This window comes from Falco punctatus (genome assembly GCF_963210335.1).
Source record: "Falco punctatus genome assembly, chromosome: 14".
NCBI classification, from domain to species: Eukaryota; Metazoa; Chordata; class Aves; order Falconiformes; family Falconidae; genus Falco; species Falco punctatus.
Genome location: NC_137594.1, coordinates 11,569,174 through 11,589,045, shown reverse-complemented (window position 1 = coordinate 11,589,045; position 19,872 = coordinate 11,569,174). Strand labels below are relative to the sequence as shown.

Here is a 19,872-nt window from a genome sequence, read left to right as displayed (position 1 = left end):
CACACCTCAGATTCCCAGCTCCTGTTACAACCCCCTTCTTCCAGCTGCAGAACCCTTTCCAGCATATTTGTGCTCAACCCGAGAGTGGAACGGACATGGAGATGAGAGGCTTATTTTAGACACCTACCCAAATACCTTGGCTTAACCCAGGCAGTGGTGGCCAGGTGCACACCTCATCCCAGAGCACGCGATGCCCCAGCACAGCCCCATTTCCACACGGCCAGCAGCTGAAGCGTGGCTGCATTGTTCTGGGAACGGTAGCAGAAGAGCTGTTTCATTTGAAAACTAGTCTTATCATGAAATTGTATCAGAATGTAAACCTGATCTTGTTTATTTTAGGAGAAACGGTGGCTGGCAGGAGTCACTAGAGCTGGATTTGATGCCGTGGGCTCATGGCTGGCTGTGGGGAGGCAGAGGCAGTGCGATCCTGGTTTTGCTTGCTGTATGACATTACCGTTCTGGTCCGGGGGTGCTGGACCGTTGAACTCCTGTGATTCAGGATACTGCCAGCCTAGCCCAAAGCCCAGTGAAGTCAGTCGAAAAGGCTCTCATGAATGTCATGGGCTTGGCTTCCAGCCTCAGGAGCACTGTACCCCTCTCTGCTTGCAGAAATGAAGGACTTGGTTTTTATATCACCGTACCAACTCTTCTGGGTTTTACTGTTGACTTTTCTTAGCACATATTCACTTGATTGACCTTACAAACAATACCTTGTAGTAACAATGAAGACAGATATTCTACAACTAATTTTTCAGGACCTACTGAAAACAGTGAGAGACTTACCATTGCCTTCAGGAAGCACTAGCTGCTCCTGTTCGCTGCTCTACAGCATTACATTTTCCCTTACCACTGCATGTTTTCCTTTGCTCAAAAGAGAGATACGTGGGACCAGCAGATGCCCAGTGAACGTTTGATGGGCCCCTGCACACACCTCTGTAATGAGCGCAGTTAGGTGGTGGACTGTGTTGCTCCAGTGTCCCACAGGAAGATTTTGGAAAGTTTGGGACAGGGGTTGTTTTTTTAATTTAGGCCACTAATCTCTGTAGATTTAAACCAATCCCATACTCAGTAACCCGGGGGATTCACTGGTGAGCGGAGAAAAGCAGTAATGGTTCAGCAGAGGGTGCAGATTTTGGGGAGGGGGGGAAATACCTTCCATCGGGGACGAGGCTTCGGGTCTGATGCTGTCTACCCAGGACCAGGTGATGCAGCCAGTCTCCACACCTCTTTGTCTGGCCTGTTCCCAACTCCAGTTGTTTGCAGCGTGCTTTCTGTATGATTTCTTCTTTAATCTTCCTGTTGTTTTTCATCTTCCAGCTACTTCCCAGGAGTGTGCCATTTCTTCCGGCTTGCTCTTATCCCTTTTTCCTCTCTGCGCCTTCTCCAGTCCTTTTTTCTCCCTTAGTGGTGTGTGTGTGTTGTCCCAGCCTTACCAGACATCAAAGAGATGTAAAGGATTGGATGTCCCTTTTGTAATGTGATAACCTTGCCGGTGTCACCGTGAATATTCATACATCTCCAGGCTGCAGGCAGCCCTGGGGTGAAGGAGCACCTCTCCACTGCCGGGGTGGGTCTGTGGTGCCAAATTTGAACAGAGCTAACTGCTTTGGTTCAACAGTATCCTGCAGCAGCAGATTTTGCAGGTTAATTCCAAGGCTCTATGAAGAGTTGCACCTTTTTGTGCTGCATGTTCATTGGCCTTTGATTTCCCCTCTTCCCCGAGTCCTGGAGCAGCAGCACTGCCATTGTTTTTCATGCAATTTTGGTGCTCGTTTCCCAGTTACTTCTTGTCATGCCCTTCTTTCCAGTCCAAATCATTCCAAGTCATTTCACTCTTTTGATTTTTTCACTTCATTGCATTGCAGTGGTGGAGAATGGGCCTTTCTGTCCAGGTGCTGACCTGCAGCATACTCCTCAAAATGCATTCACTGTGCCTGCGGTGCAGCATTTCCATCTGTAAGCAGGTGTAGGAGCCAGGAAAGCAAACGGCAGGTCTTTGCAGAGAGGAGCTGGTGCTGTGCTCTTGTTGCTCCTCTTCCCTTCGGGGGGCTGAAGGAGCTGGTGAGCCAGTGTAAGCAAACTGCCTGCTGGGGCCTTCCCCCTTTCTTTGGCTTGGTCTGGTGGGCACGGCTGCTTCCTCGGGTCGGGGGGCTGCTGACACCCTTTGCCTCAACATACTGTCATGTGTTCAAGCTGAGGTGGGAAGATCTGCTGGAAATCTGATGAAAAGTTATTAAGCAGGATGTGCAGAAGACATCTCAGTCAATAAACGTGGAATTGCATCAAACTGGGAATTTGAATTGCCCAAAGCCCAAGCAAGCTGGTGGACAAATGGCTGGGGAGAGCTGTTTCTTTTAAGTTGTTGGAATGCATAGCTGAGCTCCCAGCCAACAGGATGGTCACTACCTCTGTATAATTTACCAGGCTCCAAAGTATGCTTTAAATACATGAATAATCATGAAATGCAGGGAGAAGCTGAGCGGAATTTCAGACTCAGCAGACAGATGAAAAGTGAAGCTGAACCGACATCTCTGTCTTATAACATGTGTGCGAGAGGTGACAGCGAAGTCCCAGACACTCTGTTGTAAGATCAGAAGTGAGTATCTGAGGCCAAGAGTGCAGATTGGGGCTCAGGACATCATCTCTTACATCAGCAGGCTTTGCTTATTGCAACCAGTGATTTTGATTTCTTAATCCAAAAGTAAAGCCTTCTGGCATTGAGCTTGTGGGATCATAAATGAAAGAATAATTCAGTGCAATGGGAACTTCACGGTCAGCTCAAATAGATTCAACACTAACACGGTGTGGTTTTCTATGTAGGTGTAAGACGAAGACAAAGTATGTGGATACCTGTTGCCTTTGCACTCTTGCTGACAATACATAAGCCTAAGTAGGTCAAACAGGAAAATACTCATTTTTAGAAAAGAACTATAAGCATTTCTAGTTTCTCTCTCTCCCTCTCTTCTTTTTTTTTTTCCCAGGACTTTAATCTTTTATATGAAGAAGCAAAGTATTACCAGCTGCAGCCAATGATTAAGGAACTTGAGCGATGGAAACAAGAGAAAGAACAAAGGAAACATTTCCAGCCTTGTGACTGCTTGGTCGTAAGAGTGACTCCAGATCTGGGGGAAAGAATTGCATTGAGCGGGGAGAAAGCTTTAATAGAAGAGATCTTCCCGGAGACTGGGGACGTCATGTGCAACTCCGTAAATGCAGGCTGGAACCAGGACCCTACCCATGTTATTAGGTTTCCTTTGAATGGATACTGCCGGTTGAATTCAGTGCAGGTAATGTCCTTTCGGTGCTGGCTCATCTGTTTGCTGGGGTGTTTTTTTTATTATTTCTTGTTCAATTATATGCAAATTATTTGCTTCTGCCCAATTACCTTCAGTGCTTATACTGCAAGGAGACATTTTCTGCCTGGTGAGATCACAGTCTTTCAGGTTTTCCTAAGTCTAAGCAGAAAACTAGATTTAGATTTTGTGTATGTTAGTGCCATGCTGGTCTCATAATGGTGTTATACTGATAAATGCTAATTTTTTCATCAATGTATAGCCTGCGGCAGTTTTTTTTTCCTCCAAAGTGCCCCCAGGAAGAAAGAGAGAGTTCCAAAAACTACAAAAAAAAAATCTCCACACCATTTTATAGAAAATGCAACAATGTGTAAATGCATAATTTATGTCTCACTCATAATTAAATGATGGTGCCTGCGGGATGGACTTAAAAAAATTGATCTCTGCACTTTTTTTTTTTTTTTTTCAAAAGGATGTTCTATAAAAATTGCCCAGAGTATTTTAAACAAAATGTATTTCATTTTATACTCAGAGTTTTGACATTAGGTTTAAAATTAAACATCTGAAACAAAAGAAGATAACTGGACAGATAGGTGGATGGTAGCAGAAATAAATAGGTGGCTTGTGTTTAGGCAGCAGCCTCATGGGCAAGAAATGCCATTTCACAAGGGATGACCGCCACTGCGCCAAAGCTTTGGTGGTGTAGCCATCCTTGGGCTGCGGAGAAGGAACGCTGGTGATGATGCTGTTTACTTGTCCCTTAATTAACAAGGGCAAAACAGAGCTCTTGGTTTTTGCACATATGCCTTTAAATTACGCTGCAGACACTTGTATTATGGAACGTGAAATCAACCTATAGGGGAATATTTCCAAAGTTACCGTCCCCTGCAGATGGGCTGTGGCTGCAGACATTAACTGGGCTGTGGGAAATGCCATAGTGGTCCTGATAAAGCTCCCTGTGGGCAAATACCCGCAGAAGAACTGGCCCGTGGGACAGGCTGGCCAGACAGGTTGGGGAGGGAGGCGTAATAGCAGGGGAGGGCAGGAGCCTGGAGCCCTTGCTCACCTGTGGTGTTACTGTGCAGCATGCTGAGGCGCCCTCCATCCCCCAGGCTGCCAGCTGACAACGTTTTTGGGAGACCCTCAGTTTCCAGAACACGTAAAGGTGGATGGAGCTGTTTTAACAACCTGCATTTGACACTGATGCCTCTGGGCAGCGTTCCCTGGTGCATTGTGCACCAATAGATGCTTTTGTCTGAAACCATTCTAAATCTAGCTATTTTTGGGGAGTTTTTGGTTCAAGACTTCCAAGTGTTTGATTTGGTTGAACTTTCAACAGTCCAATGCCTGTGGTTAATTTTGCACAGTCCTTAGCAATGTCATGTTTGGCAAGGTTTAGAGTGGGCTGCCCCAAAAATAGGCGGCTGGAGGTGGGTCGGAGGCCATCACTGGAATTCATCACTGTGCTGGGTGGAGAAGGGAGCAGCTGCAGTTTAGCTAAGGTGAGTGGACAGGGAAGCGTGTTCATGTCTCAGCCATGCTGTTCATGTGATAGGTGCATGCAAGAAATTAGAAAAACTAAAACAAACGAGGGTCACTGCGAGCTGCTGAGGGGCTCAGCACTGCAAGCCGCCAGTCCAAGTGCTGGATGCCCACATGGCTGAGCACTTGGCTCTGTTTTATCCGAGGTGGCGTACTGGCAGGAAATGTGTGCTTGTAGTAAAAGTTTAATGCTAATTATTGTGATTATTTGAATGTGTTTTGAATTCAGTCAAAATTCAGACAGAATCAAAGAGTCTCTTCGCATGTTCATGTTGTGAAAAAGAATTCTGTCAAAGAGTCTGCAGTGTAAATAATATTATTAAATTACATCATTTTACTAAATTACATCATTTTACTATATAATTAATAGAAAGTGTTTTCAAACACTTTCTGGAAAATGATGCGTTGCTGAGACCAAATGCTGATGAAATCAGCAGCTAATTATCATTGGCTCTGATGGACTCTGGTCAGTGCTTAGCTGCTGCCCTTCCCCTTCCCAGGATTTTTTTGCAAAACAAGATTAAGTCAGAAGTTGGAAGCACAGTGAAGCAAATGCACAGACTTAAGGGAGACGGGTTAGGAGGGGAGGTGGTTGGAAGAGCAGAATCATTTCCAAAGAATCTCAAAGAGTGACACAGTAAGTCTGCCTGCTGTTTGCTGAGGTGCATCGCTTTTGTCTCCCTGTGCCCCGCTGAATGTATTTGGTAGCACAATTGCAGTATTTATAGATCCTCTGGATCTTTGGAACATATTTTCATGAAATGTTTTGTGTCAAAAACTGTGCATGTAAAACAAAGAATGTCCACACTGATTAGGTAGTGCTAGCCAAAAAAATATAGTAACTCTGAATGTAATACCCATATATATGTAATTACATATAGGTATAGAGTTTTCTTAAAACTGACAAGTTTTTTCAATTCCTTGCAACAGGTTCTGGTTGAGATACATGAGCTTACCTTAGAGAAAATTCTGTGACGCTTGTATATGTTGAACATCGAGTCTTCATAATTAAAAATGTATTTGTTAGTATTCTGCAAAATTTAAATGAAATGCAGTAAGTGAAGTATCATGTTTCCATTTGGAAAACCTTCCAACAAAGTCAGATGTGCTTGGAATACTGGAAGACAGGGTATATTAAATCCTAGCACAAATCCTGTGTTTAATATTGTGTGTCAGTCTCCCTGTACGTAGGAGAATCACAGCTGATACTCACTTCCTTCTTGGCATATTCTCTTTGGAGATTTACAGGAAAGTAGCTCTGATTCGATTCAGAGATACTCGCTGGTTTCCCTCTGTCTGTATCTTACCTTCAGAAAAAGTAACGTGCATAGAGCCGAATTCACTAAATGGCCTTTAAATCTGTGCATGTTCCACGTGCCGTTCAGTCTTGTGTACGCACTGGCGCATACAAACAGTGCTCAGCGCACGTGGAAGCAGCCTTCGGCAGCCTTTCTCCATAGACCTGAGCTCAACTTCATCCAAGTTACACTTAAAACTCGACAGTATTTAAACATTCTCTGCATTGTTTACAGGATTTGGCCTGTTTTGTTTCTTGCTGAGAAAATTGATGATACCAAGGTTTTTAACACTAGATTATAGCCTGCAGTCTAGTCCTTCAAGCGCGTAGGTAGCAAAAACTGATCGCTTTGTTCTGCGTGCGGTGCTCTAAGGTGTAATGTCTACCTGGATTGTCTGGCTGCAGAGAGCTGGCTCGGTACAGAGCGTGCAGCCTTCCACGGCTTTGGACCGAGGCAAGCCAAGGGCACCCCTCTGCTTGTTTTGTCTTACAAGCAAATTGATTGTAAAAAAAATTTTTAGCAAGGATTTTGAAGTCACGTCTCTCTCTGAAATCTTACCTGTCGATCCGCTGTTTTGCTGTCCAGTTAAATGGAAGAAGCCTCCTTTCCTGTGGCTGGGTTGCCTCTCGTCTTTGTCTTGCTGGGTCTAGGAACAGGGGTACGTAATACAGTCAAAATACACTCTAGCCTGCGAAACAGCAGTCTGACAACATCTTATCCCTCCTTCCCTCCCAGACTCCTGCCTTCTTATTTGAGCAGGCACAAGTGTTAGGGTCTGCACCCCATTTCTGTCCTACAGGCTGCATACAGCCCAGACAAATACGAGTTGTAACCTTTCTCTCTCTCTCTTTTGAATGTATTTTGATAACCGCTCTCCCGCCCCTTCTTTTAATCTCTCCAGGTTCGTTTTTCCTCCAGACACTGGAGTGCTTTTTTGGTCTTTCAGTTCTACAACTTACTTACAGTATATGAAAATCAGGGCAAAAGTCAGTGAGATTTGGCAGATGAGACTTTCTGAGGACGTTAAGTCCCTGTGTCCCAGGGCCAGGCAGAGCTCCTCAGGCAAGCGGATTCCCCGCAGATTCAGCACGGCTTAGGCAAAGCTGTGCTAGAGCAGCTCCGCTCCTTCGCCTCTCCTCAGCAGCCAGGGTAGCAAGTACAAGGTTTTAGTTACCGCAGATTAAAATGCAGATGGGTAGCACAGGTGACCTCAAAGGGGGATTCCCACGGATTAAGACCAGCACATGCTGCTGCCGTGGTTTGCCTTGCACTGCGACACCAGCTGGGACACAGCTGTCCCTTTGAGATCAGCTACCCTTCATAAAGGCTCCAAGCTGGTGCTTCTGGGGAAAGCAAAGCCAACATTCAGGCACAAGGAATGGTGCACTAAGAAGTGCACCGTGGCCTCACGTGCGTCTGTGTGCGAGGGCAGCAGGCTGGTGTGCAGATCTGTAGTGCGGATCTGGAAACATCAGGCTTCCAAGTACTGCTGCAGCAGGGGGAACTGCTGAAGTGCTCGCAGGGCCAGTAAAACCGAGAAAAACGTAAAATTCTTTCTATGACATAACCCCCTGAAAGTGTACGAGTTGACTCCGTCCGAAGGCTGGCGTATTGCTTAGAGACTTCTCTAGGCTGAGTGAACAAGTTTTTAGCTAGGTTAGTCCCTGGCGCTGCGGGTGGCAGACAGCTGCCCCATGGGATGCTGGTGTCCCCAGGTTCAGCAGGGTTAGTCAGTCATCAGGCTCACTGCCCAGCGCGGTGGGCCTGTGTGCTGTAGCAACAGATACAGCACCTTGGCGAGACTGTTCCAGAACAGTGCAGGCTGCTCCTCTTGGTGGCATTTATCAGTAGAGAAAACACAGGAACCATCTTTCCAGGCTGCTGCCCTGGACTCAGGAGAGCAGCCGGCGGGAGGGAGGCAGCATGGCATCTCCTCCGGTGGGTTGTGCGTTGCAGATCTGCCGAAGGTGGATCTGGCATCGGCTCTCACCCAATGCTGAGCAAAGTCTGTGTGCATCCTGCTCTGCTGGGAAACCGTATATCAACACGCTCACGCATGTGAAAACACGGCCCCGATCATATTGCCAAGATCAGTATATCCTAGGGTAATGTGCTGTGTGACAGTCTCAGAAATTAAAGTTGCCTCTGGGCTCCTTAAATTTATGCATCTAAATTGCACCAACTTTTCTTTAGAAGGAGAAAGAGAAAATACATATTTGGGCAATACAAATTAACCTCTTTCTGGGCCAGAACATTTCCCTATTGTCCATGTCTTGGCTCCACATCCCGTCCCTGCCGTGCTTTGCTAAAAGCAGCGCTCCCTTCCAGCAAGGGAAAATCACAGCTGCGATTTCCGTGAAGATCTGGTAGAAGTGTCACTCAGGCTCCTGATCCATTTTCATCTGCCAAAGAAGAGCTGAGAAATGTTTTCAGCCACTTTCTGTAAGACTGTTCATATTACTGATGAATAATGGGCACTTCTTATTACGACCTAAACCCTGTGTAGCTTTCTATAAGCAGTAAGAGATAGCATCAATATAACCGCAGTCCAGTTTTTACTATATAGTGTACTAAGCTGCTCTGCAGAGTACTTATTTGTTTGATTAATTTTTGTTTTCTACAGAGGTTTGCTGAGAGCGAGACTTTAATCACAGTGTAGTCATTTAAGAATAAGTTATAGAATTATAGCTGAATAATATTCATTCAACAAAGACTCGAAAGACTAAATCCATCATTTGGATCCGGTGCCTCTGAATGCTTTTATCACTAAAATTTGCTAAATAATAATCTGATTTTTTTCCCCCCACATTGCAGGTGCTCGAAAGATTATTTCAGAAGGGATTTAACGTGGCAGCTTCATGCGGTGGTGGGGTGGATTCCTCTCAGTTCAGTGAATACGTGCTGTGTCGCGAAGACAGACGACCACAACCTACCCCAACAATCAGAATAAAACAGGAGCCCCTGGACTAGACCCTACCCGTACTCCTTTGTAACCGTAGAAGCGTTTAATAGTCCCTTATGTGAAACACTAAGGATTTGCAAAACAGTATTAGCAAACAGATTTTGACTTTATGTTGCCAATTAGTGGTATTCTGAAACTACCTGTCACATAGCCAGCCATGAAATGCATTTGAAAAACCAGTTGTCTGTTTTTCACGATGAAATTCCTGAGCATGCTCAGCGTACCAGGCCTGCTGGGAATGTACTTTGGGCTGAACAGCTGTGGTGGTGAAAAAGACAAAGCTTCACAAACCCCTGACCCTAGATCGGACTTCTGCAGAAAGACCAGTTAACGCAATTTGAATAGATCAGCAGGAGAAACGGCTCTGTCAGCCTTTCCAACGATACCCCGATGCTGTGACGCGTGGAAGTGGGCACCTGGGCGAGGAAGATGGTACACTAAAAACTGCACTGAGTATCTTCCCTGACTGCCGCACCTCCTTCATATCAGACGTGCTTTACACCTCCATACATTACATTACACTTCTGTGATTGTACTCACTCATGCTAGCAAATGGCTTATTTTTATACAACATTTCCAACTGAAATATCTCTCTCTGGACAGAATCCAGAACTAGAAAAGGACCAATTTATAGTCAACTGGTGCTCAGTACTAAAAAAACCCCCACAACAGACGAAACAAAAAAGCGACAAAAAATTTGGCAAGGCCAGTTAAGGCAATATTTGCAAAAGTAGGGATCTGGAAGCACAAAATGAAATGCCATCCACCATCACACGAGGGTCACATACCTACACGTGGAGCTATAGTTCTCTTAAAGCCAGTCTTGTTTTGACTCAGAAACTGTTAAATGTTTTGCATCAGCCAAGAAGCGTGGTTCTGCCAAGCAAGCTCTGTCACCCCTTGTTACTTACTAACCATGTTACAAGCCCACATTTAGGAGGAAACATTAAGAATTTTGGACGAGCCTACTCTTTATGGGTCTGGAATTTTTGCAAAAAGATGTTAAAACCCTCTACTGCCATTGTCCGATGAAAGCAGTCCACCTTTGGTTTAGATTGTTTTCCCTCTATTATTTTAAACTATGATTACAGTACCGATTCCGTAGCCGCCCTCCATCTGCACAGTTTTCTCTGTAACCGAGCCCGCTGTCTGCAGGGGGTTACTGCTCCCCCCGCATCGGCATCGACTCTGACTTGCAGGGCTTCCTAACTCAGGAGACGGCACCGTGCTTGCAGGTGCAAGGTTATAAATAGCATTCTGCTAAATCCTGTTTATTGCTATTTAGCATGATTGGGTCCTCAATAACTAATTCATGTGTTAATCACAATTCAGTTTCGCCCAAGTTAATTTATAGAATACTGTTGTAGATGCTGAATTTTAAAACTCTTTTTAGATGCATAAATACAGCCGTATGGAACAAGGGACAGAGTACTAAGTGGTCAACGATTCTTTCATGCCAAACGATTACAATAGGGCAAAATAACAAAAATCGTGTTTAAGACTATTATTTTCAAAAGTGATGAGCTGTACTGACTATCCAAGGTACAGCCTAGGCAGGGGTCTAATTTTTGGAAAAGGGCTGGATACCTGTCCGTGGAAAATCGGACCTCTGCAGGTGTTTTCTATCTTGGTTACCCAACTCGAAGATCTCTTCTGGAAATCTTAGCCGATACGTGTTGGCCTGCTAACTTAGCAGAACAGTTGAGCAAATCTGTCTACTTTAAAAGAGTTGTAAAGTTATTTTATTTTGTGGTTTTATACTTGTACAACATTCTAAAGTTGCTAGGCATTGCCATATTTGAATATATGGCACAACATTCACCTTTGTATGTAAGATATCTGTAGAATTGTATATTATACATTTAATATTGTAAAGAACTTAACGTATAATTGTCATGTATTTGTGTATGCACATTTCTTATACAGTACTTCATGCCATAAACATTTCTGTAAAGTAAATGATCAAAAATAAGCAAGTAGGGTGGAACACTCACTGTATCTCCCATGTTGTTTGAAAGAGGTGAGAATTTTTGATTGCGTCTCCTCTGGCCTTTATCCATTCAGCTTAATGTAGCCATGTCTTACAAAAAGGAAAAAAAAAAAAAAAAAAAAAAAGTGGTTTATTTATTACTTTCAGACGTTGAGTTTACTTTCAGTTCAAAGTATCCTTAAATAATCTGTTCGGCTTCTTGATTTAGCCGACATACGCTTCTGTCCTGCCCTCCCGCACCGGGAGAGCCCGCAGGAGCGCGGCTGAGCGCTCGTCGGTGGCGCACGCTCTCCGTTCGTTACCTCTCAGCCAGGGGAGAAAGGCCAACACCTCACGTTTACATTTACTCACAGGGGCCCAGTTCTGCCACTGGTACTCAGGTCTGCTGGGGCTGTCTGCAGGCGCCGAGTCCCCGCCGAGTGCTGAGCACGTCCAGCTCCCGCCGAAGGTGCAGGCAGGCGGCCCCCGCCACCTTGGAAGCAGGATGATGCTTTTAGATAGGCGTAGAACATTGCAAGTTATTTGTGGTTGGTTGGTTTGTTTTTCTTCAGTTTGGTGTTTACCGTATTTTTTTTTATAGCTCAATAAAGCAGCTCCAGTACTTAGGGCAGCTTGCTACAGTGGCATCGTAAAGGGTTCCAGGCTGCGCCAGCCAAGTTAAATGTGAACTTGAGATGGAAAGTTTGAGCCATGACATCACAACATTGACTGCAAAATAGCGCTAAGGCAAGGAAGACATGTGGAAACAATCACTTCGTTAGAAGAAATATGCCTTTAAAAAAAAAAAAAAAAAGTTAAGCTAGGACATGTTCTTTTAGTTAGTAACTTCAGGTCACTTATTTAAAGTTTATTACAGTTTCATTTATATCTTTTTTACTTATTTCCCTATATTTTTAGGCAGCAATATCAGCAAAAACCGATTTGAATTTTTACTTCTGGCCTTAAACCGTAGCAACATAACTTAATTAAGAACATTGCTCAGCATCGCTAATACAGGTTTTAAACTACCATAGAAACTCCAGCAAAGCTGTGGTGCGCAGCCAGCAAATGGTTTTGTTATGCAGGCCAAAAAGTAAATGCAGCCCGGTTTTTCACCTAATTCGATTGAACAAAACTGTTCCGATTCGCTGTTGCTGAGCACTGAAACTGGCTTGAAGAACATGAGTTTTCACTAGCACTTTGTGTACAACCCTGTTACACCACTGTGCTCCCAAGTCTCGGAAAGAAAGCGAAAGAGAATGTTATGTTGTGCTTATTGGACTAATCGCTTTTGAGAAAGCAACTGTTGAGTGCATTCATTCACTGTATTAATTACATCGAGGTTTGTTGACAATTTTATTAGATGTTTGACAAGGGATAAGAATCAGCACAACAAAACATTGAAGTATTTGGTTTTAATATTTCTTTGTGGGTATTCTGTTAATATTTTAATGCAAAATGTTTCTGAACAGTGCTTAAGAACTACAAGACAATGTGAAATTCATGTTTGATAAATTAATACTGTATGTCACTCGATGTGTTACTTTAGTAAATTGTTTTATTTCTTTACAAAATAAGTACAAATAAGGGAGTATGTTTTCACACAAATTGGGGGTATTTACGAGTATGTACAGAAATCATCAAAATAACGTAATTCTAATAAACACAAGGCCTTTATAAACAATATGTACAAATTATCAATACATTTAAAACATAATTTTACACTTCCTGGCCTTAAATACCTTATGAATAATCTTTTGGCTAAATAGCAGCAGTATAAATTTTCTTCTGCTTTTCATAAACCTTAAAAAATAATTAAAACTTTTGTTTTTAAAACTATTGGACAAATAGTTCTATTTGTGCTTTCACTATGGTTTCCCATCAAAAAAAAAATATTGCCTCAAAAAAGTGGCAAGCATAACATAGTAAAAATTGAAAAGATAAATAAGCAAATGTCTCCCTTCCATGGTTACTGATAATACTGTTATGTCTGAAGTACAACTTGTGCCCACCTGCCTGCTCAATATTCCTATCCCCATGCCATTTAAAAGACTCACACTAAACTTCACTTGGCTTTAGTGCAGGCCTCTTAAATTCCAATTCAGCAAAGTGTTTAAAAAGCATTCATCCCACCTTTAAGTACTTAAAACTACTCATTATGCTTAAAGTCACACGCTTATTCATGAGCCTCTCTGGACTGGAGTCCTCGGGTCCAATCGTCCAAGGCAAAGGCATCGCCAGTCCCACGTGGCGCTGCCCTGCCAGCCCCACGGCACCGGGCTGCCGGGGGTCGCCCCTGCTCTTGGGATTCTCCAAGAGTGGAAGTGGCCCCAAAAAACTTAACAGTGACTTTAAAAATCCATATAGAATACTCTAAAATCTTTACTGAACAATACTCTCTTTTAAAACCACCATTAAACCATACTCTTTGCAATAAATAAATTAACATATTTTTTAGAAAATAAAACGCAACTTTGAATCATGTTACTAACCAGTTGCTACAAATGTGCAAAAGGTTGAAGAGATTTAGAAAACAACTGGAAGCTAGTCAAGGTAACTAAGCTGGGACCCAAACACACAGATTTCATACACTTCGGATTTGGTTCAGCAATTGACTCAGGAAATGAGCTGTGCAGTAAAAGCAAAAATCCTAAATGTGTAAAATCTGTGAGTGTGTGCAGTGGCTATTCTCTTCGCTGTGCAAAAAATTGCAATTACAACTCATCTAAAATAACAACAGGTATCGCCATGGCTAGTGAGTGGAAAGAGTGCTAGTAAAACTAAGAAGAAAACAAAACCAGCACCGTACGTGAACATACAGGTTGACACCACGGTTAGGTCCCAACCCTGTGAACCTGTCCCAATCCTCCTTGCCGTGGGATGGTTTAGGTGAGCCATTGCCGCAGTCTTCCCATTTGCGTCACTTCAACGACAGCTACTTCAGCCTTATCTAAAATGGCCAAGTGGAGCAAGACTTTGATATTGGTTGTATCTGTGGATTTAACATTTGAAAACCTTTTGCACATTTTTTTTTGTGTTTTTTATAGTATTTTTTTTTTTTTTTACATAAAGGGGATTTATTGCATGTGACAATTTTACAAAACAAAATTACTGGAACATTGACTTCTGAAAAAAATAGAAGGCACATTAAAATGACAGCTTTTCAATGCAAGTTGAGCTTCTGTATGGAGAAATCAGTACAATTCTTGGCTTTATTTAAGCAAAGCTCGATAGAGCAGGAGAGAATGGCTCATTTCTCTTTCCTGTTCCATGTAGAAGATGAAGTCCCTGAGGTTTACGCGAGTTATTTTCTGTCGTGCATACTGCCTGGATGAAGGGGTCCCCAAGCCAGCCTGGCTGCCACCAGACATACCGAGACCCTGCAAAGAAAACACAGCAAAGTCAAAAGTCCTGCAACAGTAAGGAGTTTCCTCGTACTCTCAGGTTTACAAGTACTAACTGCTGGATAATTTTAAGCCTCTTAAATGGATTATTATGAGCCTAATTCTGAAAGTATTACATAAGATTTTTTCCCCCTCTATTCTTCTGAGTCTCACCAAGTTAACCTGAGTAAAGGAACTCAAGTGAAAACGCATGTGAGGCCAGACCTTGTTCATTTACAACTCGAGACAAATATGTCTGACCAATTCTCCTGCTACGGTCATGTAAACCGTTGACCTATTTGATCAGTTTAATTTCAGGAGCCTTTTAAGGACAATACTATGCAGCAGATAAAGCCATCTTTAGTGGATCAAACATGCACACCGTCCTACTCCAACAGCCTGGATCTAGGACTGGAGAAAGGTGAGTGGTGTATCAGGATGTTGCTACTACAATAACCTCGGCAGCTGCAAGTCCCACGGGGACCCGATTCTCTCCTCTGGAACTGCTGAAGAGAAAGGCTTTAGTGTGGGAAGGTACTGAACAATTTTGCTCAAGTACACAACCAATGCTCAGCTGAGAGATGGAAAATTACATAGAAAAATCACAAAGACTCGGACCACGCGATGATAAAGTCTTTAAATGGATTCAATGGTACTAAATTACTACATACCTCATCCTGGCTTTCTATATAGACAGAAAATTCACAACCCGGGCCCGAGAACACTGTGATCTGAATATTTAGAAATTGAAAGGATGTAATTACAGGGTCTCTGCAGTCTTGTTGAGTTTAAAACCGAAACCTGACACACACACACACACATTTAACCCCTTTTTCATCCTTAGGAGACCATTGTTTTGATTAATTCCAATTGATTTCTGGCAAAATAAAATGTTCTAACTTAGAAAAATAGGTTCCAACCTCTAAAAAGATTTAAATTACCTTTCAAACCTCTAAGACATCTGGCAAAGCTGTCAATACTTTTAAAATCCCAAAATCACTTACTGTTGCTCTTAATAACCTACCTCTCGTTCCCCAGGAAATTCATATTGTAGGATCTTGATTCTAGCCATTAAAAATACAGTTAAGTGTAATTTTACTACTGAAAGTTCGTAGGAGAAACATAGATGGCTTATTGCAAGTAAGACATGGCAGTCTTCTCTGTTACTTTTCTCCCCGTGTAGCAGCAGTCAGACTCCTTGCAGAACTATACCATTCAAGTTACTTCTCCTATACCTGATCATTAAATTACATTAGTGGGGCAAATCCTATTCTCTTGTAACCGCAAACACAAAAGGCCTAACGTAGAGAAATGAATGTGGCTAAGCTTGCAGGCAAGAGAGGGAGAAGCCCACAACCTTTGAGCCACATGAGTAATTGATCTGAGGGATTCTGTTCTCCAGTACAGAGTAGTTTTTGTTAATAGATTAATTGATTCACCACCTAACCTCACTGCTCATAGGAAAAGCATGTGCTGCAGCTGCAAGGGTTGCTCATCCATGCTGAAGCCAGACACATCCCCAGTGCACAGTCCATTTATTTAGCAGTGCTCTGAATTCAGCCTTTACACAAAAACGCTTTGCATTCCTGAAAGCAGCAGCAGCGTTTAAACTCGTACTCTTTATCTTCTACAGGTCTGGAACTATACCCTACCTTAAGCTGCCTCTCACCTGCACTCTGCTCATGCACTCACTTTGCCACGGCTGCTGCCACTGTTTCCAACTCTCCCAGAAACTACTGTATATATGTTTATTTTAAATCAAGCTGCCTCAAAAATATTTTTCTTGAATCTTCTCTGTTCCCCAAACATCTCTCCCCCTTGCCCCAAGTAATATTCATTTCAGATTCACCTTAACTACAGCTCCTGAACAATGACAAATACACTTGTACAAAATGCGGCCACCTCAAACACATTTAAAAAATACTGTCCACAGCATGCGGGACTAGAACCATCCTGCACTTCCTTACCAAATATTAACAGAAAAGCTACTTAAGTTTTTAAATTTTTCTTCACACAAAACCATTTCTTGAATCAGTTGAGGTACATTTACAGCAAATAACTGCTTTCTATTTGGACAAAGTAGCTGGAATTAAGATGTGGTAAGTCATATTCGCTGCATTTATCACTTGAGATACTGAACTTTTACGTAGGAAGAATATATACTTAATGCAACATCATAACATGGCATTAAGCTATGCACCTTCCTGACTGCACTTGTAAGCCCATCAGTTACCTGAAAATTCTGTAATTGTTTTACAAGGTGGAAAAAATTGTAACAATTATTTTAGAAAGTGCAGAAGTACATCTGTAAACCGACAGAACAGTAATTTATATCTGTCAATATGATCTCTAAATTGAAGACCATTTTTTTTGGTGCTGCATTGTACTCAAAATTATTCTGCAGATGCTACATAAAAAATACAGACTACTAAATACCACGATTTTTTCATTACATACATGAGGCAAGCATAGTTAAAATTAACTGCCAAGAATAGTGGAATTGAAGTAAGGCAGATTTTTCTCAAGAAAAATCACATTTTTGATCAGCATAAGAGACTTTACATTAACCCAAACAACGCCGGTGTTGTCTGTATCTATGGCAACTAATAAGAGTTACAAAGATAAAAGCTCTAATAAAAAAATACATGGTTGTATATTGTTTACATCCTTTATTTCCTGGCCTGCCACACTGAAGCTATTACCAAATCACACCCACTCAGATACACATCAGTTCTAGCTTTTGTATCAGTGAACTTCTATTTATAATTTCAGATGGTCCAGACCAGAAAAAAAAAAGTAATTTATATATGAACCCTTTCTGCCTCTTTGAGACTGCTTACATACATGAGTTATAGTGACTTCTTACCCCTTCCATCCCATCCTCTCCTCCTCCCCACTGCCTCTCCTCCCTTGCTGCTTCAGTCCTGCTTTCTTGTAACACACCCAGGTGACTGGTGACTGCCTTGAACTCGGCAGTTGCAAATCCAACAGGACAGCAAGGAAGCCAGCAGACAGCGTGATTCTGTGCTACACCTGTTCCTCGGGGGGCTACAGAGGGATGGGCTACAACGGGGCTTACCTGAGACACCCCCCTCCTCTAAGTGCTGCTCCCAGCTGGGACTGAAGAGAAAAATCAATCCACAGAAAATCAAATGCAGGAATTTACAGAAACGCCATGGCGCTGTGCTCTCTGTTAACCTGTAATCCAAGACCCGCTGAAACAGTCAGAGTCCGTTTACTTTAATGGGCATTTTTAATGCGCTTCAGATACGCACAGCTGATGTATATATAGCTTACAGTATTTTAAATAAGTATTGAGCTGTCAAGCTCAATTCAACTGTTGGAAGCTACCTAGTTTGAAATTATGGCTCAAGAAGAAGAATCACAGTAATTGTCGGTTCCATGTGCACATGTTGAAGCACTTCTGAACTCATGCCAGACGTGACAAGATCTGGGCCATCCATCTCAGCCTCTTTGCTATTTCCATGATGGCCCTCTATGAAGAAACTCATGCTGTTGGAAAAGGAGAGTAAAAACGGTCCCAAATAAAATATTGACCAAAGACTTGGCAGATCACTAGGTAAATATACCACAACCTGCCAAAGAAATACACTCTCACACTGACAGGGTAGAAATTAAAACAAATAGTCCTGTGCACAGAGAAGCCAAAGAAGCCTCATTTCTGACAGATGTCTCATGTTTCCCTGGTACGGCTTACCACAATAAACCCAGCTCCTCTACGGAGCATTCCTCACCTCCTACCTCCTCCAGAAGTACTCTCAGTCCGCTGTACCCCCCTCCCCCGTCACAACCTCCCCCCACCTCCCAAACCTGCACCTTCTTCAAAACAGTCTCAGAACTACTCCGTGGTCGGCTCTTCTCCCACCCTCACCAGCCAGGCAAGTGCTGTCCCACGGGGTGGGTGTCCCACACAGTGGGTGACCCACCAGGCTGCATGTGTTCATCAGCCACCCAGCAGACACGTGGCCCCCAAGCCAAACCTGGGCTTGCCGAGCTCATCCTGCAGCCTTCTCCTTGCTGGCGAGACCAGCACGTCTCTCTTTCCTGTACCTAAGCCAACAGTTTCCGTGGAAGTTGTAGGGACTTAAAATCTTGAGCTCCTTCCTACCTCTGTACCCCCTTCTGCTGCCCACCCCCACCCCCCCCAGTCTGATCAGTATTTCCTGAAAGGTTTAAAAGCTACTGGAAAAGAGGGCTGAGACAGATACACCTCTTCTGAAATTTTCATGGACAAACTTCCTTACTGCTCAGAAAGTAAAAATGTCTTTATGCATTACATTACAATAATTACAGCAGCAGGTGTATGAAAATTAAACCTAGTAACTCTCAAAAGTGTACTGTGTTCCTTGCTCGAGATAGAAGTGCTTTCATGTAAGAAAGCACATGTAATACAAAATCTACACTTATTTTTATGATCATGATTTCTACCGTTGAACAATTACATCAATTTTTTCACAAACCCATATACCTTCAGCTCTGAATTACAGAACCACGGAAATACAGTACGATATTCTTGTCAGGAAACACAAAGATAAGGGCAAATATAAGACTGCATTTAATATTTTATCCATCCTTCCTTCACCAGAAAACAATTCAGTCCTGACATCTCTCCTTTGAACATAGTCTTGATCTGCGGCTATTGCTTCTCTGTGACCCAGACAGACAAGGCAATAATGATAAAAGATCTTCTGGTTTTCTTCCCAGGCTACATGGCACATCCTCGTGGCAGACTTGCACTTCAAGCCAAAGTCTGAAAGTAGGAATCATACAGTAACAATTCAAAGCCAAGCTATCTATGGAGTAAAAAAAACACCAGGAATTTCGTCTCTCCAACCTCTGTGCACTGAAGAGGAGTGGGAAGATAAGGTATATATTAGACTGCTCTTATGAATAGGAGGTTTTGGATCATAAGAAATATTCAGGAGATACTGTGCAGCAATGATGTTTACTTGCATAAAGTAGATCTTCGGCTGAGAGGCACTTTGTACATGAAAAACAGGTATAGTATTATGTATGATTAGCTGTCCCACATAATTTAGGGTTTAATTCAGCACCTACTGAGGCTAATACTAATGATTTCACTGAATTAAATAAGAGCCAAAACATCCTTAAATCAGTATTCCCCCAAAGTACAGAAAAGTAATTAATAACTGTTTGTCAACACCTCAAAGATTAACAGTACTATATGAAATATAATTATATCCACAAAAGGATTGTGCATCTTCATATGCACAATACGGTGGCTTTACAAGTGTCTTTAGAACTATTCATCACCAAAAGCTATCATTTAGGCCTTCAGATCAGCAACATTTACGGGGAGGATTAGATACCATTATTTCTTTGGAAGCTAGTTATCTTCATTTGCAAACATTTTTATCCTGTACTATTTTAGCGCAACTGTTCC

General features: G+C 42.7%; 2 protein-coding genes and 1 long non-coding RNA gene across 7 annotated transcripts in view; 2 read left to right on the top strand and 1 right to left on the bottom strand.

Annotated features, from left to right (window-relative positions):
* KCTD15 (potassium channel tetramerization domain containing 15) overlaps nt 1–12,600 on the top strand; it is a 221,981-nt gene extending 209,381 nt beyond the window's left edge. For all 4 annotated transcript variants that reach the window (XM_080365034.1, XM_080365033.1, XM_080365036.1 and 1 more), the window contains 2 exons: nt 2,982–3,287; nt 8,948–12,600. In XM_080365034.1, the coding sequence (XP_080221160.1) occupies nt 2,982–3,287; nt 8,948–9,103 (462 nt within the window). In that variant the 3' untranslated portion in view covers nt 9,104–12,600. The remainder of the gene's footprint in view (nt 1–2,981; nt 3,288–8,947) is intronic.
* LOC308053578 (transcription initiation factor TFIID subunit 4-like) overlaps nt 11,866–19,872 on the bottom strand; it is a 152,414-nt gene continuing 144,407 nt past the window's right edge. For both annotated transcript variants that reach the window (XM_080364993.1, XM_080364994.1), the window contains exon 15: nt 11,866–14,444. In XM_080364993.1, the coding sequence (XP_080221119.1) occupies nt 14,277–14,444 (168 nt within the window). In that variant the 3' untranslated portion in view covers nt 11,866–14,276. The remainder of the gene's footprint in view (nt 14,445–19,872) is intronic.
* The window catches only part of LOC308053600, a 35,728-nt gene continuing 30,295 nt past the window's right edge, over nt 14,440–19,872 (top strand). Inside the window, exon 1 of the long non-coding RNA XR_013923688.1 lies at nt 14,440–19,334. This is a non-coding gene — a long non-coding RNA (uncharacterized lncRNA). The remainder of the gene's footprint in view (nt 19,335–19,872) is intronic.